At 61.1% G+C, this 23,482-nt stretch overlaps 2 protein-coding genes across 16 annotated transcripts; both read left to right on the top strand.

Moving 5' to 3' along the window:
* Positions 1-183: 183 nt before the first annotated feature.
* LOC122193250 (protein C1orf43 homolog) lies at positions 184-2,088 on the top strand. Its single transcript, XM_042893998.1, has 6 exons — positions 184-307; positions 480-588; positions 701-754; positions 960-1,126; positions 1,219-1,277; positions 1,650-2,088. The coding sequence occupies exons 1-6, from the start codon at positions 245-247 to the stop codon at positions 1,846-1,848; spliced, it is 651 nt and encodes a 216-aa protein (XP_042749932.1). The 5' UTR covers positions 184-244; the 3' UTR covers positions 1,849-2,088.
* Positions 2,089-5,533: 3,445 nt separating this feature from the next.
* LOC122193248 (tropomyosin alpha-3 chain) lies at positions 5,534-20,837 on the top strand. Of its 15 annotated transcripts, XM_042893988.1 has the most exons (12): positions 5,534-5,654; positions 5,881-6,006; positions 9,530-9,663; positions 10,358-10,475; positions 10,680-10,750; positions 12,048-12,123; positions 12,584-12,646; positions 12,726-12,795; positions 14,397-14,475; positions 16,252-16,321; positions 19,102-19,224; positions 19,771-19,859. In XM_042893988.1, the coding sequence occupies exons 1-11, from the start codon at positions 5,541-5,543 to the stop codon at positions 19,177-19,179; spliced, it is 999 nt and encodes a 332-aa protein (XP_042749922.1). In that variant the 5' UTR covers positions 5,534-5,540; the 3' UTR covers positions 19,180-19,224; positions 19,771-19,859. The 15 variants fall into 15 exon arrangements, 14 of the variants coding, with proteins under 14 accessions (XP_042749922.1, XP_042749927.1, XP_042749930.1 ...); XM_042893983.1 differs by lacking the exons at positions 5,534-5,654; positions 5,881-6,006 and adding an exon at positions 7,278-7,432; XR_006182853.1 differs by lacking the exons at positions 5,534-5,654; positions 5,881-6,006; positions 16,252-16,321 and adding an exon at positions 7,278-7,432.
* The last annotated feature ends 2,645 nt before the right edge of the window (positions 20,838-23,482 follow it).

Here is a 23,482-nt window from a genome sequence, read left to right as displayed (position 1 = left end):
TTGGGGGGGTTCCTGTGGGGTGAGGGTTTGGGGTACAGCCATGGGCTGGGGGTTTGGAAGATGGCAGTGGGGTGGGGGTTTGGATGGAGGTTTTGGGGGGTCCCATGGGGTGGGATTTGGGGGACGCCCTTTGGGCTGAGTTTTGGGGGGGTCCCGTTGGACGCAGCTCTGTGTGCTGAGCACCGTCCCTGCTTTGCTCCCCCAGGTCTTTGTGCTGCTGTTCATCTTTGTGAAGCGGCAGATCATGCGCTTTGCCATGAAGTCCCGGCGCGGCCCCCACGTGCCGGTTGGGCAGCACGCCCCCAAGGTCGGTTCCTGCAGGGCTCTGCCTCCAATGGGGCACAGCTGGGAGCTGCCGCCCTGGCGTGGGGACAAAGGGCTGCAGAAGGAACGGCTTCGCTCTGCTTCACGCCAGGCCTGGGCTGCGCTCGTCCCTGTGATCCCGCTCTGAATTCCCCTCTCGTTTTTCTGCTCTGCAGGATTTAAAGGAGGAGATCGACATCAGGCTGTCGAGGGTGCAGGATATCAAGTATGAGCCCCAGCTGTTGGCTGAGGACGACAGCAGACTCCTGCAGCTGGAGACGCAAGGTGAATCCCGATAAGCACGGCGTTCTGCTGTCTTGTTGCTGGGCCCAGTCACCAGTTTGGGGGGTTTTTCTGTGCCCCGCTCAGCCCTCGGTTTGGTTTTTCTCTTCTCCAGGCTGCTATAATTACTTGTACAGGATGAAGGCGCTGGATGCGATTCGGACGTCAGGTGAGGGACAGAGAAGGGGGGGGGGGGAGCAGGGAGGAAACAGGGCTGCGTTGGGCAGAGGTTGGGCTGTGCTTGGAGAGCAGCGGTCGTTAAGCCGCCCTGGCTCTGCTCTGGCATTGGCAGCAATTAATCGCTAATTGGAGGCGGCGGAGTGGAGGTTTAAGGAGCCGCCAACCTTCCGCTTTGCTCCGTTTTCGTTTTGCAGAAATCCCTTTTCACGCAGAGGGCAGATACCCGAAATCTTTAATAGGGAAGAACTTCTGCGCCTATCTGCTGGAACTGAGGAACTCCAGCGGCTCCTTCAAAGGCATCCGCAAGGCCTTGATCGACGCTTTGCTGGACGGGTACGAGAACGCCCGCTATGGCACCGGGGTGAGTGGGGCTGCCCCTGGTCTGCGGCCCTGGGCAGGGCTGTCGCGTTGCTCCCAGGGCCTCTTTTCAACCTCTTTCCTGTTTGCGTGAAGGTCTTTGGGAAGCCGGAATACCTGAAGTACCAGGATGCTTTGAACGAGCTGGCGAACGTGTAAGTCTTGCTGCTGGGGTGCAGCGTGGAGCGTTTGGGCCGCAGCAACCCGGCCTGGTGCTGTGAACAGAGGCGTAAAAGCAGCCCAGGGTGCGAGGAGCCCGAGTCGGGCTGTCCTTCAGCTTTCCCTGCCCTTTATGTGTTTTGGGGTTTGTCACCGGCTCGCAGCCGCGTTCCTTCTTGCATCTTTGTGCCATGGGCTCAGCGCCGCCCCTGCGCCCGGCACAGAGGAACGCATCTTTGGTTTTCAAGATGTGAGAGCTGCTATCTGGGGGGCAGATCTGCCTTGTGTGGGGCAGAACCCACAGCCAAGCAGCTCCTGGGGGGAGAGGCCGCATCCCCCCCCTGTGCTGATCGCAGCTCTCCCTGCAGGACCAAGGCACGGGCAGGCAGCAGCCAGAGGCAGCACCAGTCGGCAGCCAAGGACCTCACTCTGTCCCCCGAAGTCTCCAACCCTGCCACCATCCAGGTCACCTACCTGCCTTCCAGCCAGAAAAGCAAACGTGCCAAACACTTCCTGGAGCTGAAGAGCTTCAAGGACAACTACAACACGCTGGAGAGCACGCTGTGAGCAGGGACCTTCCACGAGCCCCCTGCTGGGCACAGCAAACCCGGGGGGTTTTGTGCCGGGACGAAGCAGTCGTGCCCTCGGCGTCCCCCTCATGGGATGTGGGGCTGGCAGAGCCCCCCTCTGGCGGAGCCGTGCCCCTTTGGGCTGCCTGGGACGCTGCAGGTGCTCGAGGCCGGCGGCCCCAACCCTGTGAATAAACTTTGGTTAGCTGTAACTTATTTATAAAAGACGTGGAGCCCGGCCGGCTCTCCGCCCTGCCTCTGTTTCCCTCGGTGGCCAGCAGGGGCTGATGCTGTCTGTCCGTCCTGTCTGTGTGCATCTCGGGCGCCGGAGCCGCTCGTCTGATCTTTCCGAGGTGTCGAACGCCCTCCTTTCCCCCCGACGGTGGGCGCCGGGACCGCGTGTAAATACTTTGTCGGCCTCGTGCTGCTCCGAGGAGCCGCGTTGGGCTGCGGGTTGTTCGGCGTTCAGGGACGCCTGGGGCGGACGCGGCCCTGCGGGAGCGGCTCCCTGCCCGGGGACGACGTTCCCCCGCTCTCAGCGGCAGCTCAGCGGCACCGCACCGTGCGCCCCGTGGGGTGGGAAGGGGCTCCTGCCGCGGGCCTCTGCGCTCTTTTTAATTGCTCTTTAATAAAACCAGTTACCCCCGGCCCGCTGCGTGCTGCCGGCTCCGTGCCGCGGTTGCCATGGGGCCGTCGCCGCGGTGACGGGACAGCAGTGGGGTCTGCGCTGCTGCTGGCGCTGGCCGTGATGGCAGGGAGCAGCCGGGTCCCGTCCCCGCATGGGGAGCAGGTGGGGGTGGGCAGGGGGCTGCAACTGCTGCCCCGTGAGGCTGGGCGTCCCGAACTCGTGGCTTTGGTTGCAGGTGGTGGCGACGGAGATAGAGGCCTGTGCGGAGTTGGTGCAGAGGTAGAGGCACGAAGGGGGTCGGGGGGAGGGGGGGGGTGAAGGGGTCTCAGTGGGGGTCCCCACGTTTGTCTTGTGGCCCCGCGTCCCTGCAGCTGGGGGTTGGCAGCCGGGGAGCAGCGGCAGGAGATTTGGGCCACGTCCTTCGGGGCGCTGCGCTGGAGCCTGGAGGAGGAGCTGCGCCTCGCCGGCAAGGAGCTGACGGCGGTGGGTGCCCCCCGGGGGCTCCGGGCCCCCTCCCCCTCCTTTGGTTGCCCCGGGCTTCATTGCCGGCCCCACAGCTGCGGCGGGCGGCTCTGGATCGGCTCCTGCAGGACGAGCGGCGGCAGCAGCAGCGGGAGCTGCGGCGGTGCGGGAAGGCGTTCCACGCGGAGCGGCTGTGACGGGCGGGCAGCGGCGTCTCCGGGCATCAAACGGCGCTCGGCTGGGAATAAAGCGGTTGAAACAGACGGGGCTGCGCCCACCGGGCACCGCGTGGTTGTGGGGCGGAGGGGCAGGAAAGGGGGCAGGAAAGAGGGCAGCCCGGCCCGAACCGCGGCGCGGATCCCCGCGTGCGCCTCATCCCGGTGCCGGGAGGTGGCAGCACGGCCGCCTCTCGCGCTTCGCGTCCCGGTTCCCGCAGCGCTGCGCTGGGCTGCGTGCGATGCCCGCCGTCGGGTCGCTCCCTCGGCCCCTGCCCGCGCCCGACCTTGGTGTCTCCCGGCCCCGGGGCCCATCAGCGCTGCCCGGCTCAGCTTATTGACAGGGCCGGGGGCGGTGCGGCCGCCACCCCCCGCCAGCAGCCCTTCATTAGAGCTGCTGTCACCTCGCATCACGTCACAGCCCCACATCCCGGCTCTGCTGCCACGTGTGTCCCTGCCGTCCCCAGAGCCGCCCTCCCTGCCGTCCCGCTGCCGCCCCCTGCTCTCCAGCCCGGGCCGTGTCCTTGTCCCCACATCCCCCCCGCGGTGGCTTTGCGTCCCCCCAACCCGATTTCTGAAGCCCATCGCGGCACCGACACGTCGTGCGCCTCCAGCAACGGCTGAGGACGGCCCCGATGTCCGTCCCAGATGGGGGTCCTTCCTCTGTGCAGCCGCAGCCACGTATGGGGCAGCGCAGGGGATGCGGGCAGACCCCTCTTTGATCCCCTGAAACCCAGAGACAGGGGAGAGATGGGACGGCGGGGGGGACGCAGGACGCAGCTCGTCCTTGGGCAGGGTCACACGCGGCCCCCGACACGGGGAGAGCGCCGGGCTGTGGCCGAACTCGTATCGACATCCCCGCTAATGACAGCAGCGTGTGACCGGGGGCAGCGGCAGCGGCGCGGGGCCATCGACCCGTATTGAGCGGAGGGGGCAGGGGGACATCGATGGGTAATTAATGGGAACGAGGCCACGTGTGGGGCCGGGGCTCTCGCCGGCCGCATCCCCCCACCGAGTGCGGCTGAGCGCGGTTATAAACAGCAGCCAACGGTGCCGGAGCCGCCGCCGAGACCCCCGAGCCGGGCAGGTAAGGAGCCGCAGTTGGGGTCCCTCGGCTGCAGCCGTGCAGGAGCCGCCCTGCGCCGTAGCGCCGTGTGCCGTGGGACCGTGACCGCCCTGCCCTGCTGCGGTTCCAGCCCTGCTGCGGTTCCAGCCCCGCTGCCGTTCGCTTCCTTCTTGTCCTCCAGATCCCAAAGGATCCCAGAGGAAACGGAGCGGCCCCACATTGCAGCAGACGGACCGGGAGCCCACGGAGCAGCAGCCCCACAGCGCAGGCCGAGCCGGGGCGCATGGGTACAGAGCTGCAGGGAGGAAGGAGCCCCGGCACGCTCGGCCCCTTCTCTCCCCCTTCTCTTTCTCTTGCAGGGAGCTGAGCCCCGGGCCCGTCCCGCCCTGCCTCTGTCTGATATGTTTGATATTAGGTTGTTTTATTGGAAACCAACTAAATATCAAACATATTCTTACAGCGTCAGGGCCGCCCAGCGCCGCGTGCCGCCCGCGTGGGCTCAGCGCCCACCACCTGTTCCCCGATGCGCAGCGATGGCGCCCTGTGCCTCTTGCCCCAAATCCGTGCCAAGGAACTCCTGCAATCCTCCCCCCCCCCGTGCTGGGACAAAGAGCTCCTGGGTGCCAGCAGCATCCCCTGCCCCATGGCAGGGTGCTGGGGGGGGGTCAGGGGGGTCCCGAGGGCTCGGCTGCCCCCCTATCACCCCTGCAGAGCTGAACCATGCGGGCCGGGGGCTGCCGCCAAACCCCTGCTCTTCAAACAGCCTTGGGCTCAGCGCCCTTTGCCTCACCGCCCCCCAGGCGTGGGGAAGGACGAGGCTGGGGGCAGCGGGGTGCCGGGGGGGTCACTGGGGGTGTTGGGGAACGAGGGGAGGTGAGGTGAGCCGCGGCCGCCGAGCCAGGGGGGCCAGGAGGGGGGGCCAGGACCCCATCGCCCCCCTGCTTTGGTACGCATGGAGCTGCTGGGTTGGGACGCGGCGTCCCTGTGCCGCCAGTATGGGTGTCCCCTTGCAGGGGGGGGGCGGGCAGCCAGGACAATGCGGGACCCCCACCTGCCGACCTGCTGCTGCTTTTTATAACTGCCCCAGCTGTCCTGCAGGAGCCCAAATAAGGCCGCAGCCGCCTGGACCCCCCCACGCCAGACAATGGGTCCCGAGCAGAGACTTTTTGGGAGCATGGGGGGGGGGGTGGGGAGGGCCAAGAAAGGCAAAGCCCTGCGCCCACGGAGCGGAGCGCGCCCATAAACCGGGCGGCAGCGGGCAGCAGGGCCATTGAGTGCCGCCCTCCGCCCCGCTGCGCTGAGTCCCGAACCCCGCAGCCATGGAGGCCATCAAGAAGAAGATGCAGATGCTGAAGCTGGACAAGGAGAACGCCCTGGACAGGGCAGAGCAGGCGGAGGCAGAGCAGAAACAGGCGGAGGAGAGGAGCAAGCAGGTGGGGCGCGATGGGAGATGGCTGAAGGGGAACCGGCAGCAGGGCTGAGGCGGGGGGGTCCGCATCCGACGGGGGGGTTGGGGCCGTGCTGTGGGGCAGCCCCCCCTTCCAGCTGGGTGGTTGGGAAGGACTGAGAGTGGTGTGGGGTGGGAAGGAGCGCGTGGGGGCAAAGAGTGAATCCCCCCCGGCCACATGGGGTGCGCGGTGACGGCTGTGGTGCTTGCAGCTGGAGGATGAGCTGGCCGCCATGCAGAAGAAGCTGAAGGGGACGGAGGACGAGCTGGACAAATACTCAGAGGCCCTGAAGGACGCCCAGGAGAAGCTGGAGTTGGCGGAGAAGAAGGCGGCCGATGTGCGTATGGGGGACGGGAGCCCCGGCATGGGGCTGGGGGACGGTCCCCAAAACGGGGCTGAGTGCAGGGAGGGGGGTGGGCAGCCCTGGAGCTGGGCTCAGCGCTCGGCCATTGGAGGAGGAACGACGCCAAAGAAGGACGGAGGACAAAGTGCACAGCGCTGCTATTGTTGGCCGCCGGGTCCAAGCAAACAATGGCACCAGCCGTGCTGGGTTTCACTGCCCGGCAGCCACGTGGCACCACGGCTCTGTTTGGCACCTGCAGGGCCGTCACCCTGCTGCCATCCCCGCTGCTTCGGCTGCCATCGCCCCCGCAGGGCAGCGCAGGGTGGGGACGCTGAAGCACCTGCGTGACCCTTTGCTGGGCTGTTCTCCCTCTGAGCACCACAATTTGGGGTCCTGGGGGTTCGTCGGCCCCATGGTTGTGCTGTCCCTCATTGGGAGGTGACAGAGGGCACTGCTGTGCTGTGCTCCCCGCATTGCCGGGCTCCATTCGCAGTGCTCGGTCACGTTTTGATGGAGGTCCGCACGCCCTGCATGAGTGACAACACGGGGATCATTGGGCTGGGGCTCATAGGGGGGTGTGCAGGGGGGCTGGGTGGGGGTCTGGGGGCTGCCAGTCCCTATTGGGTGGTGTGGGGTGGGGTGAGGGGAGGTGAGAGGATCGGAGGTGAGGTGAGGGGAGGTGAGGTGAGGGGAGGCTCAGCACTGCCAGCAGAGAGTTTGGAGCAGAGCTGAACTGGGAATGGGGGCACAGCGGGGGGGGTGGGCTGAGCTCAGCCCCCGGGAATGCACGGCCGCCGCTGTGCCCGTATAAGGCCTGCAGAGGGCCCGGTGCGTGGGGCAGAGCAGCGCTGGCAACTCTACGGGGTGGGCAGGCGCTGCGGTACGGGTCGCGGCCCGGCGGCCACGCTCACCTACGGGCCGGGCCGCGCTGCCCCACGGCAGCCCCCGATGCCCCGCACGGCCTGGGCAGGGCGGCCACCACAGCCCCGCGCGGCACGGCCCGGTCCGGTTCGGGCTGTCGCCGTTCCCGCAGGTCGCTTCGAACCTCCCCGGCCGCCCCGCCGCCCGCTCCCCTCCCGTTCCCTCGGTTCGGGCCCCGGCCCGCCGTAGGCCGCGCGGTTCGCGCCGTCGCCAAGGCGACGCGAGAGGGGCGCGGCGCTTCCGGCCGCGGCCGAGAGGAGGGGGGGAGCGCGGGCGGAAGTGACGTCACATCCCGTGCGGCGGGGCCGGGGCGGCGGGTTCCGGTATTTCAGGGCGGGGCGGGCGCGGCGCGGAGCGGAGGGGGATCATGGCGGGGGCCACCACCATCGAGGCGGTGAAGCGTAAGATTCAGGTGCTGCAGCAGCAGGCGGACGATGCCGAGGAGCGGGCGGACCGCCTGCAGCGGGAGGTGGAGGCCGAGCGCCGGAACCGAGAGCAGGTGGGGGTCGGGGGGGGGGGCGGCGGGGTTTGCGGGGTCCCGGCGGGGCTCCGTGGGGCCGGGCTGCGGTCGGCCGCTGTCACCGAGCTTCGCTTTTTTTGCCCCTAAAATCAGGGCGGTACCGCTGGGGGCTCCGTCCGGGCTCCGCGGTGCCGTTCCGGGTTCCGCTCCGGGCTGCGCCGCCTCAAGCGGGGTTTAGGGTCCCGTAAGGGTCGGCAGGGAGGGCGGAGCCGGCCGCGCTGTGCGGACACGGCGGGGTGCGGGGCGCCGAGAGGGAACGCCGCGCTGCGACCGGGGAGGGCCGGGCGGCGGGCGGGGGTCGGCAGGGAGCGGCCGGTCCGCAGCTCCGTCCCGGTTTTGGGGTGCCGCCGTGGGGCGCGGGGGGCCGTGGAGTTCTGCGGAGCCGCTCCGGTGCCCGGAAGGAATGGCGGCGGAGCGACGTTCGGGGCTGACGGCGGAGCTGTGCGGTGCGGCCGGGCCACTCCCAGCCCCGCGCTGCTTTTCTTTGCAGCCACATAAGGAATTCTCCCGTACTTGCGGCGTTGTCATGGCGACGTGCGTTGCTCGCACCGGAGCGCCGCTGTGTGAGAGCGGAGCCGTGCTCAGCCCGCAGCCCCGGCTCTGCTCCCCGCGCCCTGGGAAGCGATGCTGGCCGGCTCTGCCCTTGGCTTGGCTCCCTTCTCCGGGCTTTCTGACTCAGGCTTCGCTTCCTGAAGGAAATGGGGGGTGATGGGAGGTGCCGTGGGGCTGCCCGGAGGTGTCACTGCTGCGCTGGCCGGGCTCCGTCCTGCCCGGCGGGATGAAGAAGCGCTGCCTGCAGGAAGGCAGCCCGGAGGGGAAGGGGGGCTGGGGATGGAGGAGTGATGTGCCTCCGTTTGCTGGGAGGAGGAGGAGGTTCACCGGTGTGAAAGCTGCTCCTCTCCTGCTCTGTGTCATTTGGTTCCTCTTTGAGCAGAGCGCTTCCTCCTCCGAAGCAGCTCTGGGTGGATGTGCTGTGCATCGAAGTGCTGCGGGTTTCCATGGTGAAGAGCAGGGTGTGCCTGCAGCCGAAAGCAAAAGTGCTCCTGCATCCTGCCGGGGGGCAGAGGCAGGGTGTGGGTTGTGGCAGGCCGTGCTCTGGCCTCCTTCCTTGGGCATGGCCGGTGGGCTCGGCGTGGCCTCGTTGCTGGAGGCTGGGGTATTTCGTGCGTGCCTGGTGTGTGTTTGTGTGCTGGGCTCTGCGGTGGATCGCTGCTGGGAAATGGCTGTGACCGCCTCCATTTTGGTAGCGGTGTGGAAATCCCGTTGAAGGGGGTGCTGCCCGTTTTTGGGGTGTCCCTGGGGCGTTGGTGTCCCTCTGAGGCTGCCTGCAGGCTCCGCTCAGGGCTTTGTGGAGCAGATGTGGCTGCTGGGGGTGTTGCTGGAGCTCTGGGGGTGGTGGTTCTGAGCTCTGCTGCTTCATTAAACCTCGGTCGCTGCTGTGGTCGCACCCTGGGCGATGAGCTGAGCCCGTGGGCTCCCAACATCGTGCTGGCACGTGTTGCTGGGCAGTGGCTCCCAGCCCGGCTTGGGCCTGGTGAGGATTCTGCTCTGTGGGGTCAGTGAGTGCTGCTGGCCGGAGCCCCAGAGCTGCGCTGTGGCCCCTCAGTGGGGCAGGCAGAGCTCTGAGCACAGAGCCGATCATCTTCCTCGAGTTGCTGTTGAGAGGGGCTCGGATTTGAGCAGCGCCGGCGTCCAGATCGCAGGCGTAAACTGACTTGGTGCTAAATGCCGGCTGTCACGGCGCGCTGGAGCAGCGGATAAATAGGGCTGATTGATGGCCTGGCAGGATTACAGCAGCTGTGCAGAAGAGACATTAGTGTAAGTCATCCACTTAGTGTTTATGGCTTAAACTGTCACGTCAGCTCGAGCTGACAGGCGAGAAACCTGTGTGGCAGCGGCTGCTGCGTGCGTGAGCCCGTGTGAAATGTTGCAAGGCTTATCTCGGAATGCAGGGCTCGGTGTAAGAAAGTGGATGCAGCTCCTCCGCTTGGTTTGGGCTTCCTCCGTGCTGCTGCTGTCCCCCAGCTGCCCTGTGCTGCTGGCTGCAGGCTCAGCTGCCCTCCTTGCTCCCCCCAGGCTGAGGCAGAGGTGGCATCCCTGAACCGCCGCATCCAGCTGGTGGAGGAGGAGCTGGACCGGGCCCAGGAGCGCCTCGCCACCGCTCTGCAGAAGCTGGAGGAGGCTGAGAAGGCCGCAGATGAAAGCGAAAGGTGAGCAGGGGAGGCTGCTGTGCTGTCAGCCATGCTGGGGTGTCCCTGGATGGGGCCCCATGCTGTCGGCATCTTCAGCTTCCGAAGGTGGGGAGCCGGTGCCACGGTGAGGCCGGGTGTGGGAGGACCTGCTGCTGCTGCTGCTGCTGCTGGAGCGGAGCTGTTGGCCTTCGGGGAGCCGTGGCTGCTGGGTTCCCTCCTGAGGGAGCAGGGGGGAGGTGGGGGAGCCCCTCCTGCTGCAAGCTCCCTTCTGGCCGGGAGCTCCTGAGCTGGGAACGTGGTTTGGAGGGGAGCGGTCCCAGCAGCGTTTCCAGTTGGCTGATGCACTCCGCTCTGTAGCGTGCAGCCTGACCTGGCTGCTGTCTGCCATCAAGATTCGGCTTTCCCTGTGCTTCAGCCTGGAAGTGCCTGGCTTGCCTGCACAGAATTGCCCTGTTGTTCCCAGCAGTGCTTCCTGTGCTCCAGGAGCGCAGTGAGCTGCTGGAGCCGTGCTGAAAGCAGCAGTTAACTTTGAGCAGCAGCACAGCAGCGCTGCTTTCCCGTGCCGTCCTCTGCCCTCGGAGGTGTGGTGGCTCAGCAGGGCAGCGCTGCGGCTGGGAATGCTGTTTGCTCTCTGGTGTGCATTCTGCTGCCGGTTGGTGGGGGTTTGTTTTAGTCATTGCTCTCTGATGTGCTTTCTTTCTTTTTCGGGCAGAGGCATGAAAGTCATTGAAAACAGAGCTCTGAAAGATGAGGAGAAGATGGAGCTGCAGGAGATCCAGCTGAAGGAAGCCAAGCACATTGCAGAGGAGGCAGACAGGAAGTATGAAGAGGTGAGAGCCCTGGGTGCTGTTGTGCTGCTGATGCTGGCCAGGAGAGGTGGCTGCTCTTCCTGTGCTCTCAGTGTGGGGGACCTGGCTCACTTCCCCCAGCCAGCGACTCTGGCAATGCCAGTGGCCCCTGCAGGCATTCCCTTTATGCAGCGACCAGAGCGGCGTTTGTCTTCCTTGCTGTGAACTCCGATTTCTCCCTCCCAGGTTGCTCGGAAGCTGGTAATCATAGAAGGAGACCTGGAGCGTACTGAGGAGAGAGCTGAGCTCGCAGAGTCGTGAGTAACCTGCTTGCATGTGACTGGCACGTGTAGCTGTGCATGGGAACTAACACCGATGGCATTTCTAACCCTGTTACACAAGGCCTGAAGTACAGGGTGGGCTCAGATCTCCAAATGGAAGAGCTGGGGCTGATCTCCTGCTCGGAACAGGATGAGATCCACTGAGAACGTGGAGTTTGCGTGCATCAAAACCAACACGCCGTGCCTCGCGTTGCACAGAGATGTTCAGACCTTTGCACGAGTGCCTCTGTAGCTGTTGAGGTCGGGCTTTCAAGGCTCGTAGCCACCAGCGCTGCGTTTGGTCACTGGATGCGCGCACACCGCTGTGGGGCACGTGGCGCTGAGCCTAAAATGGCCGAGGGCTCCTCCCCGGGAGCAGAGAGCGGAGCTGGGGCTGAGGCTGGTCTCTGGCCTCCTTCAGCGTTTCCAGCCATCACGGGGATGTTTGCACTGCTGAGTAGCGAGCTGAGCTCCTGCTTGGAGCAGAGGTGGCAGATGTGCCGCTCAGGCTCCTTTCGTGCGCCTCCAGGAGCTGCCCAGGGCCGTTCTGTACTGCGGGCCTCGTCTAACAAAGCCAGCACGTGTGCAGCAGCGGCGCCGTGCTTCCTGCCCAGACACGCATGTCGTGACCATGACTTCTTTGTGTTTCTCCCCTGCCCCTTTTTGGCTCTGCGGTGTTGTGTTCTTGGTGCTCCTTTTGACCCTTGCCCCCACCTGGCTTGTGCCATCATGTGAACGTCACTAACAGTCGTGTCCGGGAGCTGCAGGAGCAGATCAGAGTGATGGACCAGAACTTGAAGTGTCTGTCTGTTGCCGAAGAAAAGGTACTAACCGTTCCCTCCTCGAGCCATTAAACCAGAACTCTCGTGGACTTCTCGCTGCGCTCCTTCCCTCAGCTTCATTGCGTCCTTCTCTCTCCTGGAATGTTCTGTCCTCTGTCCTGTCTGAGTGGTGGCAGCTGCCCATCTGTCTGTCGGAGCAGCTTCCCTCCTTTCAGCAGAACAAACGTGCAGCTTCTACGTGAGGACGCCAGGTCCCGGCTGTGCCGCTGGCTGCCTGGTGCCCGCGCTGGCAGCGTATCCAAAACATGACCTTGGAGGCTAGAAGGGAACTTGCTTTCTGCAGAAGTGCTTCAAAGCAAGGTCCCATCCCGTCTGATCGCAGACAGTCTCCTGAAGAACTCCCTGCTCTCCCCTGCACATGGATTCACTTCTCCTCTCTCCTGTCTTTTCCTCCCACTTCTTTTCCTTTGTTTTGTTTTTTTCCTCCCCTCTTTCTTTACGAAACCCCGCAGTAAATGTTCCGAGCTGGAGGAGGAGCTGAAGAATGTCACCAACAATCTCAAGTCTCTTGAGGCTCAGGCTGAGAAGGTAGGGCTACTTTTCCAAGGGCCAGAAACATTTGCTTTGCTGGAAGGGTGCGTGACAGCAGAGCATCCACTGGGATGGAGATAATGCAGCTGCAGCCTTAAGCGAGGAGAGCCGTGCTTGCTTTCCCAGGAGAGGTGGTGGATTTCAGCACAGGACTGATCTGACTGTAGAAGCTGTGAGTGCGGGAGGTCTGCCTGTGCCCCTGCCTCGGGGCGGCTGGGACGTTAATGCTGCTGGGATGAGAGTTTTTCCTGTGCCTGAGTTGGTGTGTTACGTGCATGGTGTGGGACTTGCTGTCTGACCCAGCCCTCCTGGAGCGAGGGCTCAGAGTTTGGAAGTTTGTGGGCATGCGTACTGCAGTGGGGAGCTGAAGTGTCCCTTTGTAGCTGTAGGCTTTAGGACAGGAGATGCACGAGGCCGCCGAGGGCTGCAGGTCACCGATTGCTTTCCTTCCCCGCAGTACTCCCAAAAAGAGGATAAATACGAGGAAGAGATCAAGATCCTGACCGATAAACTCAAAGAGGTGAGCGGTGGGGTGGCTCAGGCGGGTCTGCCCTGTGTAGCAGAAGCCGTCGCGCTGACTGCCTCGCTCCCGTCTGCAGGCGGAGACCCGTGCTGAGTTTGCTGAGCGCTCCGTAGCCAAGCTGGAGAAGACCATCGATGATTTGGAAGGTACATCTTGGGGAGGGGAAGCCAGGGAGCGTGGTGATGAGTGGGGAGCTGAGAACAACTGCCTCCCAGGCAGCTGGGGAGCGGCGGTGCTGCTCTGAGTCGCTCGGAGCGAGGCTGAACCCATTGCCTGTGTGCAGCTGGTGCCTCCGGGCCACGATCTGCCCTGGCTGCGGCTCCCTGGCTGCGCTGAGGCGGCCCTCGAGCTTCCCAACGCCCTGCCTGATGGCACAGATAGCGAGAGAGCGGTGATCTTGGCTGTCCTGTCCTCAGGAATGTAACTGGATTCCCGTGCTCCAGCTTAACCCCATTTAAGGAGTGGCACAGGGGGGGAAAAAAAACCACCTGAACTCGCAGGGATTGGTTACGATAACATTCTTTTGTGTGGAATTTGCTGCTTGTGGCCTGTCTGCAGACAGCGTTACTGCAGGCAGTAAGGAACCAACCCTCAGGCCTGAGGCTCCCCAGCGTCAATTCAAGATAAAAGTGCCCCTAATTGCCAGAAGTCCTCTGGTCTGGCTGATGCTGGGCTCCTTTCCTCCTGGTTTCACAGTACTTCAGGAGCGTTCCTGCTGCTGCAGCCTCTCCTCTCTCCCAGCCGTGCAAGGAGAAAGCTCCAGCTGCCTCCTCAGATCCGAGGCTGTGGATTCTTCCATAGATAGCTGTGGTGGAGCAGCCACGCTGGCGAGCCAGAGCTCTTGCGGGCCTCCTGCCACAGCATGGGCCTTAGCAGCCTTTTAGTGCCAGGTCTTGGAGATGGAAAGCCACATCCTACAGCCCGAATAAAACTCCTGGGTTACTCCAGAAATAGCAGCGTTGTCAGCAGAGCTGTTCCAGAACTGCAGCCAAGCAGCAATCTGAGCCACCCTGTGGTCCAGGGGAGCTGAAATCCTCCCAAGTCCCTGCATGCTGCCCTCGAAAGATGTTGATTGAGCGTTGGCTCCTTCTGGCATTGCTGCTGAGGTGACCTAGTTTATGAGAACCGATAAAATTCTCCGGGCCCTGGGAAGCTGTGAATGCCACAACATTGCAGCCTGGGCAGGAGCCTGCCAGCTCTGCGCCATTTGGGAGCACAGCGGTGTGAGATTCAAGGCTGCCACCCCCGTGGAAGGTGGCAGTGCCCAGCCTGCTCCATTATCTGATGAGAGCCCAGGTGTGGCCCTTCTGTTGGGCTCATCCCACGGGATGGGAATTCCCTCTCTTGCTCACCGCTGTTACTTAACTGACTTCTCCCAAACAGGTTTTTGTATTGAAACCCAAGGTGAGAACAGAGCCCTTCGCTGATCCGTGCCCTCCTCTGGTTTAGCAATCATCTCCTTAGGTGGAGCTGCTCTCCCCTTGTGGCTCATGCTGACCTGGCCGAGCGGCTCATTCTCATGAGCCGTGGGGTCTGAGCTGCTCAGGCTGTCCTCAGGCCGTGTCAAACCTCCCACTCCTTGCTCAGGCACCAGCAGCCACGCGGCGCAGTCGTGGTGGCTCCCATCTGACTTCATTTGTCTTCTGGTCACCAATCCCACGCTGCTTTTCCTGCCCCAGGGTGTTGGAAGAACTCCTGTGCCTTCCCTCATTGTTTCCCTTTTGTTCTCCTCCTAAACCTCTTCTAGATGAGCTCTATGCCCAGAAACTGAAGTACAAAGCAATTAGTGAGGAACTGGACCACGCCCTGAATGACATGACTTCCATGTAAATATGAGCTGGCTGGTGTTTGCCTCTCGCTTCAGCAGGCTAGACCGCCAGAGCTTGCTTGGTTTGCTGTGATTTTCGTAGCTGGAGAATCAATGGCACCGTGTTGTTTAGGTTACTTCTACAGATCTGTGCCTCCGGGATTGTGGAGGCTGCCCTGCAGCACGCTGCCTTCTAACTGTAGGGCCCTGGGAGCTGCATGCGTAACACCGAGAGCTGTGCTGGCCTGAAAGGGTTCTGAGTCCAACTCTGAGGAGTGCCGTTTCCAGTCCCCCGCTGCAGAGGCTCCCTGCGGTGCCTCAGTTGCCCGCTGGAGCCGCCAGGCTGCGACCTCAGGTTCCTCTGGGGAGAGGAGCAGCTGGCTGGGCTCCGTGGGGATTGCCAGGCAGCCTGGAGACGGACTGGACCACGATCTGATCTGTGGAAGTAGCTGAACTCGTGTTTCTGCAACTTTGCTCCTTGGCTTTGCGTTGGGATCGGCGGTGAGTTGTGCTAACAGCCGCTCTGCGCAGTCCTTACCACTAACAGGGGAGGCCAGGGATCTGCACTGTGAGGAGCCCTAACGCAGCACCGAGAGCCCCCAGCCGAGTTTGCCGTGCACAAACACTTGCATTTCTCTTCAACCCGGTGTCTCCTTCTGTTTCACACAGATGAATCTTGCGATTCCAAACTCCACTTTGGATTTGCCTTTCTGCTTGGTGGCTTGTTCTGCACCTGCGCCCTGCACTCACGCTCTCGTCATCTCGCTCTGAATTCCAGCACCTTTTTTCCCACTCACTGTGCACAGGGCATCCCTGGGAATGAGCTGCCGGGATGCTGAAGCTTGACGGCGGCAGCAGCTCCCAGTTACGCTGCACTCGCTCCTAAACAAAGCTCCCTGTGTTTGAGCCGTGTGCCAGACACTGCCGTGCTCTGAGGGGCTGCCCTCTGCCATGTCTGCGTGTAGCTGGGAGCGCGTTGTTCTCATCTGCATATCTTACGGAGAGCCATAAAGCGCCTTTTGTATTTCTCTTGCCTCTTCCTCGAGCATGATGTCACCTTTTTAAAGGAAAAACAACTCTTGTGTGAATAGAAGAGCTGGTGCTGTTGAGAAACGGGTTTCTAGTGACCACTTGCTGCTGCTTTAGAGTAACAGTTGCGATGTTGCCCTCACGCTGGTGTCGCCCCCCGGGCCGTGGTGGAACACAGCCTTGGTTAATGCGCTGGATGTCTCGCTGTGGGTGCGTTAGCAGCTCACAGATGCAAACTGCAGCTCTGCACGCTCTGTATAGGGTGCAGGAGGGGCCTTGTGTCGGAGCAGGACGTCCTCCAGCTGTGTCTGTCAGCATGGCTGAAGGCGCCCCTCACCTGTAGCGCTCCTGGCCTTGGTTGTCACGTGCTGGCTTGCACACCTGGTGAGGTGTGAGCTGCTGAACACCGCGTGCCTCTGGCTGACTTCCAGCAGGGCAGCAGCAGTCTGGGTGCTGTGCGTGGGGTGGGTGCGAACGGCTCCTGCTTCAGAGGGCAGAGCTGCAGCAGTGCCGGGGGGCTCACAAAGCACAGCTCGGGCTCCTGCGTGGGGCTGGGGGTGGCGGAGGAGCCTTGGGGGGTGGATGTGGCGTACAGCAGGACACTGAGCACGGCTGCAGGCACGTAACACGTCGCTGCCGGTGTGAGTCTGGAGTCTTTCTGGTTGCTCTGGGACCGTGAAAACTGATTTGCCTCTTGTAACTCTGTGCTGCCTCGCGGTGGCTTCTCCAATGCTTCTTCCTTCCTGGATTGGTTCCTCTGCCACAGGGCCCGAAGAGCCCTTCAGGAATCGAGCTTTGGTGAAATGGGACATCTCCCCTGGTTCCCCGAACCTCAGGTTTGTGCACAGCCTGCTCTGCACACACGTGGCGCTCCCAGTCGGCACGGTCGCACGCTGAGCCGTGTTAGGGCTGTCCCCTGTGTGGGGCAGGGGAGGAGGAGGCACTTCTGTGAGGAATCCCAGAGTAAGAGCTTGGGAAGCTCTGCAGATGTTGTCTGGATGCTTTGCGGAGCTCTACTCCCAGAAGTGAGAATCCTTGTTGGTACCCAGCTGTGCAGCTGAGGTGGGGGGTCTGGCTGTGCGGGGGGCGGCCTCTCGTTACCTCCTGGGAGGTGGAGGCTTCCAGCCAGCACTGCCTGCCAGTTCTCCCCGCTGGAGGTGGCACGGTGCTCCCTGCCCTTGTGAAATGGCCTCTCCTCGAGGGGAGGTCCTGGCTCTGGGTTTTGTTACCTGCTCCCATGGAGCGGAGCAGGCGTTGCAAACCACGTTCCTGAAGGCTGGGCTGCGGGCAAGCCCGTTCCCCGCTCATCCTGGTGGAACTCCACAGTGGGTGGGTGATGCAATTCCTGCCCTGGGAGGTTTTGGGAAGCTTCTGGTCTGACGGGATTGCAGGGCTTGTGCAGGCTGGTTGCCACAGGCTGGGCTCCCGGTGCAGGATTGCTGCAGGCGCAGATAAGCCGACCACGAAGGGTCGTGGGGCTCCGCATGGCTGTGAGGCCGCCCTGCAGGCTGGGAGGGGAGCAGAGCAGGTCAGGCGTTGCTGCAGCCCTGCAGATGTGAGCGGCCGCTCCGTGTTCGGAAGCCGTTCCCGAGGTGTCAGGAAGGTCACGGTGATGACTGCAGTCGGGTTCTCCCTCACATGGGCGCCTTGTCAGGGCTCTGCCCACAAGCAGTAATACTGCCTGGGAGCTGCCGTTGCCCCAGCCTCTGGTTGCTCACCCTTCCACTGACTGCAGTTTCATCCCATCTCTTCCCATCCCATCAGAGACCCAGGCCCAGCTGGGAGGGTGATGTTGGGAGCCTGCATGCAGGGCAGGCTGGTGCTGGTGCCCCCCTGCAGCACAGCTTCCCTCTGCTCCTGCTTGGGTTGCAGCAGGGTGGAAATTTCAGCTCCTCCAGTTGTTGTTTTGTCCCTTGGTGGCTTGGAAGGGGGGTCAGTCAGCGCTGCCACCCTCTGTCCTGCAGAGCGGGGTGCAGCTGGGTGAGGGGAAGCTTCTCCCCTGTGTGCGGATGTCAGGGTGGCTCGGGGGGCAGGGAGGGATGTGCTGTGACTGCTCAGGGGAACACCTGAACTTGACGTGGGCAGGCCTTGCTTGGGAGCAATTGCTCCTAGATTGAAAGTAACGAGGAACAGCGCGGCCCTCCTGAGGTTGCTGGAGGTTCCTGGGGTCCCTGTAGCACCTGCAGGGTGTGAGGTGTGAAGGCAGCAGCTGTGCTTTGTGCTCATCATGGTGTGCTGTGTGCCACCGCAGCTACGAGGATGATTTCTATCCAGCTGGAAGCTGTGGCCTAGGGATTTTTTTCACTGCCTGGAATCCCCCAAGTGCAGGAATCGGACCCTGGGAGGTGTTTGTGGTTCAGCTGCTGTGGGACTCTTTCTTCAGAGCCCTCCACGGGCTTAAAGCACATCCCACATCCTTCTCCTTCCCTGTCTGCGGTGCAGCCCAGCCTGCGGACTCTTCTGGCGTTCTCCCTTCCTTTGCCTTCCCAAACCTTTGGCAGCACTTCCACTTCTGCCCGCGCGTGGCTTCCACTGCGATCTTCCCGAGCTCAGAAGCAAATTAGAGCGCGGTAAACCTTTGTTCTTCCCAGCTTCCTCGGTGCGATAGCCCGGGCTCGGTCCTCACAGGCAGGCTATGGACGTGCTCCTCTGGCTGCTCTACTAACCTGCCCTTTCTCTCTTTTTCTCTCTTCCTCTTCTTCCCCTCGTCCTGTTGCTGCTGCAGAGCGCCTGTACAGCCAGCTCGAGAAAAACCGCCTGCTCTCTAACGAGCTGAAGCTAACGCTGCATGATCTGTGTGACTGAGAAGGGGCCACTAATGCCATTAAGCGAGCTAATTGCGACCACCAGTGCTGTGGACCACACTGAGATCTGAGCACTCTTAAGCCTGGCAGACTTGCAAATTCTATGCAACCGCTGCTGTTGAACGGGGCAGTTGAATTTCTTCTCTAACTCATTTTAAGAGCTTTTTAAAAAATTATTATTATTATTATTATACAAGTGACCTGTATTCTCGGTGAAAAACCTCTCAGCCTTGGCTGATCTTTCAGCAGCCCTGTTCACTTGCACAGGGGGCTGCCTGGCTCCTCCAGGGAACCAGAACGGCTGCACCCACCCAGAGAGGGGTGGTGTGAAGTCAGGCTCGTGCCTGCTGGAAGATGCCTGTCACGGGCTAGAACGTAATTACTGTTAGCTGACTGACTGTAGGATTTCCTGCTGCATGGAATGATGGCTCCTAACAATAAATGACTGACCTCGCTGTCTGTGAGACGCCGCACACCTGTAGTGCTTTCCTGTGTAGCCAAGTCGACCTCAGAGGTCTGGGGGAAGCAGTGATGCCTCATCTCAGAGCGGCTGTGGAGTCCCAGGACGGGTTGGGGAAGCTTGCGGGTGTTTTGAGAGCAAGTCTCTGAACCCACAACGTGCAGCTGTCTCTCGAGTGCCCGCAGGGAGCCCTGAAATGCTGCAGTAGTTAGTGCTGTAGGAGAGATGCTGCTTGCTGCGTGTGCCGCGTGCTGTCTCTGACCCTGGGGTGGCTGCAGCCCCTCCCTGCCCCTCTGGGAGGTGGAGAGCAGCTCTGAGCACCCGCCTGTTCCTAAAGGCCGTCTTCCCACAGCGTGGCTACCCGGCGTCCCGAGGCGTGGATTTCTTCAGTGGTATGGGTGGGCTCACCTATGGAGTAAAGCGCACCTAGAGTGCTAGTTGCTGATCTGAGCTCTCCTCCTGGCTTAAGGACAATGTGAGAACCGACTGCGCGAGCTGCCCCGAGCCTCGGGCAGAGCTGCAGCACCCCGCTCCTACTCGCTCACTGCCTGCTGTTCGCGCTCTCCTTGGTTGTCTGCTCCCTGCTGCTAGGTAGCAATGGTCCCGGTGGCCAGCTTGGCATCTCTATCCTGCGCTGGGGGGGAAGGGGGCACAATCGGTTGTAATCCTAGGGGCTGGTTTCTTACGTGTGTTTAATCCTTAAGTTGCTCTTGGGTGGCTTGCTGGGCCACGGGGGCTGCTGTCTGAAGCGTTGAAGCCCCGGGGGGAAGCTAGCTGCAGTCTGAGGCACCTGCATGCACAGTGCTGCCCACAGCAGTAGCTCAGAGCGCGTCCTGCGGAGCAGCAGCGGCGTGAGAACGAGGGCTGCAAAGAAACAGGTAAACTCCAGAGCTGCTCACTGCAACCAGCCAGGCACCCACGGTTTGAGAACGCTGGGAAGGGGCAGGCGTGAGCTTTCTGTGGCCGAGGTCTCTCCGTTGCCTGAAGCCGACTTGTAACTCTGCCTCTTGCTTCCTGCCAGATAAACTGAAATCCACCAAAGAGGAGCATCTCTGCACGCAACGAATGCTGGACCAGACCCTGCTAGACCTGAACGAGATGTAATGGAGCCCCGCTGCTGCCTCTGCCACACGACGCCCGGGGTCAGCCCAGCCCCCGCTGCCCTCTAACCCTTGGGCTCCGTTTCCTTTCTGTTGCCAACTTGCCCCAATGCAGCTCTGCTTCTTCACCTGGGGGTTAGAGGTCACCGGGTTGGGCAGAGCTTCACACAGCGTAATTAAGGGAAATAAACGATGCAATAATGTCGGGGGAGAGCATGTTTGAGATGTACACATTTGTAACTACCTTCTTTTTCCTTTTTTTTTTTTCTTTTGTAGCAACCATTGTAAACATTCCAAATAAGCGATGCTGGTGAGCTACAAACAAAGCTCTGGGCTTTAATTTTGGTATTAACCCCTTGGAGCCCAGTTTGGGGGAGAGGAGGTGGGAGTGGGGCTGGGCTGGGCACGCTTTGCTCTGAGAGCTGCTTGCCAAACGAGCAGTTCCATTTCTCAGCTTTAAGGTAACTCTGTGGAGAAGCAATTTGAGCAAAAGCAGGGTTTTTTTTTGTGTTTTTTTTTTTTTTGTTTTTGTTTTTGTTTTTTAATTTTTTCCCCTTGTTCTCCAAACAGCTCAAGCTGTTGGGTCGGTGGTTGTTCCCTTTTCCTTCCCCGGTGTTTCCCTTTCCTTTCTCACGGGTTCCACGCAGCCGTGGCTCCCGATGCCCAGGGGTGGCTCTGCCTTCACTCAGTGCTTTGCCCCTCATCCCTGGGCTCAGCCTGACAGCTTCAGTCCTGGTTTTCTCCAAGCAGTTCTGCCTCCCCAGGCAGAGGCCTTTCCCTCCGGGCCCGCAGAGCTCCCACGTCTCACCCTGTGGTGTCTGTGAGGCCGAGCGCAGGCAGGCTGGGCCGTTGCTGTGTGCTCATCGTGGTTACGGGGCCAATCTGGAGGAAAAAAAAAAAAAAGCAAACAAAAGAACCATGTCGAGTGTTTTGATACTGAATTGAGAACTTGTCTTACTGTCTTTTGAAATAAAAAGCGATCTCTCCACACCGTGTCGCCTCACTCTGTTCGGTGTGGGGGAGCGCTTGGGGAGGGGGGGGGCGGGGCGCGCGCACGGACTCTTGAGGGAAATTGGCGCGCTGCGAGGGCGGGGCATCGCGCATGCGCAGTCAGCGAATGCGGTGCACGTGGTCTTAATGCGCATGCGCAGTCAGCGGATGCCGGGTGCGCGTCGTCCTAACGCGCACGCGCAGAGCGAAGCCTGCAGGAGGGCGGGAAGAGAGCTCTGCGGGCGGCGCCATTTTGTGTCGCTGACAGGATGCGGCGGGCTCAGCGCTTTCCTCTTCTCGCCCTCGTTGTGTTCGTCGTGGTGCCTTCTTGCGCCTTTAAGCTTAATGCGCCCAAAGTGTTGCTGCCCTTCAGCCGGGAGATCAGGGTGTCTTTCGCGCTGGAGGCCGAGGGGGGCTGTTACTCCTGGTGAGGGAGGGAGCGAGCAGTGCTGAAGGGGGTGGGGGGGTGGAAAGGTGTGCGGGGACGGAGGGGTTCGGGGTGCAGTGAGGAGGTGGGGGCCTGGATCAGGGGCCTCGTGTGTGATAGTGGCCGTGGCTGTGCTGTGTGGCTGCCAGACGGAGGCCCATGGCCTGCCTGACAGGGTCTATGGCCTGCACAATGGAGGGCTATGGCCTGCCTGACAGAGGCCTATGATCTGCCTCACAGAGGTCTGTGCCCTGCCCAACAGATGCCCATGGTCTGCCCACAAGGGCGGTGAGGAGCCCAGTGCTCTGACAGCGCTGTAAAGATAGACGTGTAAGCAGAGAAGGGAATGACTTTGTGTCTTTCAGGCGTTCCATGCATGACAACGTTGTCACAGCTGAGCCCTTTTATGAGAATGGTGCTGCGTGCTCCCAGAAAGCCCTGCTGTCTGCTCAGTCCACACAGCCCACCAGGCTGAGCAGTGCTGTGATGGCTGAGGAACACGGTGGGTGGAAAAGCAGAGGCTCATGAGGTGGGAGGTGATGTAGGATTTAGGACTTGTATGGAAGTGTACGATATCGTGATATTTTTTTATTGAAAACAAGCTATGATGAGTGATAACACCTCAGCCACGTTCTGCAGGGTGAGAAAGCAGCTATTGATTATTCTCACTGGTAGAGCTTTTCGCAGCTGTTGAGTCCATAGGAACCTGCAGGGGCTGAACGAAGCGCTGTTTGTTCCCTTGCTGCAGTCACCGGCCACACGCTCCGCTGCGACGTGATGGTTGATGTGATCAACAGCATTGAAATTCTGTCCCGAACTCGGGAGATCTACGTGGAGGATTCTCCCCTGGAGCTGGCAGTGAGAGCCCTGGATGTCAAAGGTACGGTTGTGAGAAGGGCTCTCCCAGTACCACGCCAAAGCCGTGCTCTGAGAAATAAATGCTGCTTGTTGCCTTCGTGTTCAGAAGGAAAGGAGGCTCGATTTTACCATGGCAGCTAGCGAGAGTGCATGAATTTTCCCCTTCATGTGTGAATTTTCATTTTTGTTTTCAGGAAACACGTTCAGTAGCTTGTCAGGAATGGTTTTTGAGTGGAGCGTCGCAAAGGGTGAGGATGTGGACAGCGTTGAATTGTCAGACAAAATAAGGTGACTGTGACAAAAAGGATAAGGGGATGTTTAGGGCTTGCTTTCACCTTGGGGTGCTCCTAGGGTGAGGAATTCACACGCATTGGGTTAAATGCTTGAACTTCATCCCTGGGCAGATTTAAATCTCTGTCAGGGAGGATCCCAAGGAATCCAGCTTAAGTTTGAGGTTCCTCTGCTTCAAACTGGGGCTGTGATTGGAGACTTCCAGGTGTGTTTCCTACCTGGTTTTTTCCACAGTTCTCTGCTAATGATTTCTTCCTGATCAATGGCCTCGTGGCACACGAGCCTGGCTGCGTTAGTGAATCCAAAATGGTCACGGAGATGGCAGCCAAGGTTACTTTTGTTTTCTTGTCAGGATTTTAAAATACTCAGAAGCTGACTATTCCCCACCAAACCACATCGTTGAGCTGGAAAGAGCAGAAAAACAAGGAGACAGAATCCTGGTGTCAGGAATCACGACTGGAGCAGCGGTTATAAGAGTGCGAATACACGAATCGACCTACAAGGTGAATAATCACCACGATTTTCTTGATAGAAAAAAACAAATACAATCCAAACCTCTGTGTTAAGGCAAACTGCATGGAAAACATGCATTTCTTTGTCATTTTTTCCGGCTTTGGCTTTTGTGGCTGTGGGTAACAGCAGCCTTTTGATTTCCCTTTAGAAAGTGGCTGCTGCTGTGGTACGCCTGCTGGTTCTGGAGCACATAGTGCTGATCCCCGCTCACGATGTTCACCTCCTGGTTGGAGCACTTGTGAAATACAGAGTTGCAAAAGTTGTGCGGGGGAAGATGACAGGTAAGTTGTTCTCCCAGCGTCGAGCCCAATTTTCTCCTGATCTCTGTGACTCGGCCGTGGATTCGCTGTGGTTTTCTGAGCCTTAGAGATGAAGTCTGGTTCTGAGCCGCCTGGCTGCTGGGGCCTCGTTGTGCTGGAATGCGGCACCCTGTGGAGATGGGGAATGGTGGCAGGGTGGATGCGAATCGATTTCCACGTGTAGCAGCTCCTGAGCACTGAACTGACACTGCCAGCGTGGAGAAAACAGCAGCCAGATCCTTCTTTAGACTGATG

The sequence above is a fragment of the Lagopus leucura genome, unplaced genomic scaffold (genome assembly GCF_019238085.1).
Source record: "Lagopus leucura isolate 7727_CA_CO unplaced genomic scaffold, USGS_WTPT01 60211-0_obj-0_obj, whole genome shotgun sequence".
In the NCBI taxonomy this organism is placed as follows: Eukaryota; Metazoa; Chordata; class Aves; order Galliformes; family Phasianidae; genus Lagopus; species Lagopus leucura.
The sequence above is the reverse complement of the archived record's forward strand: the minus strand, read 5'-3'. Positions and strand labels throughout refer to the sequence as shown.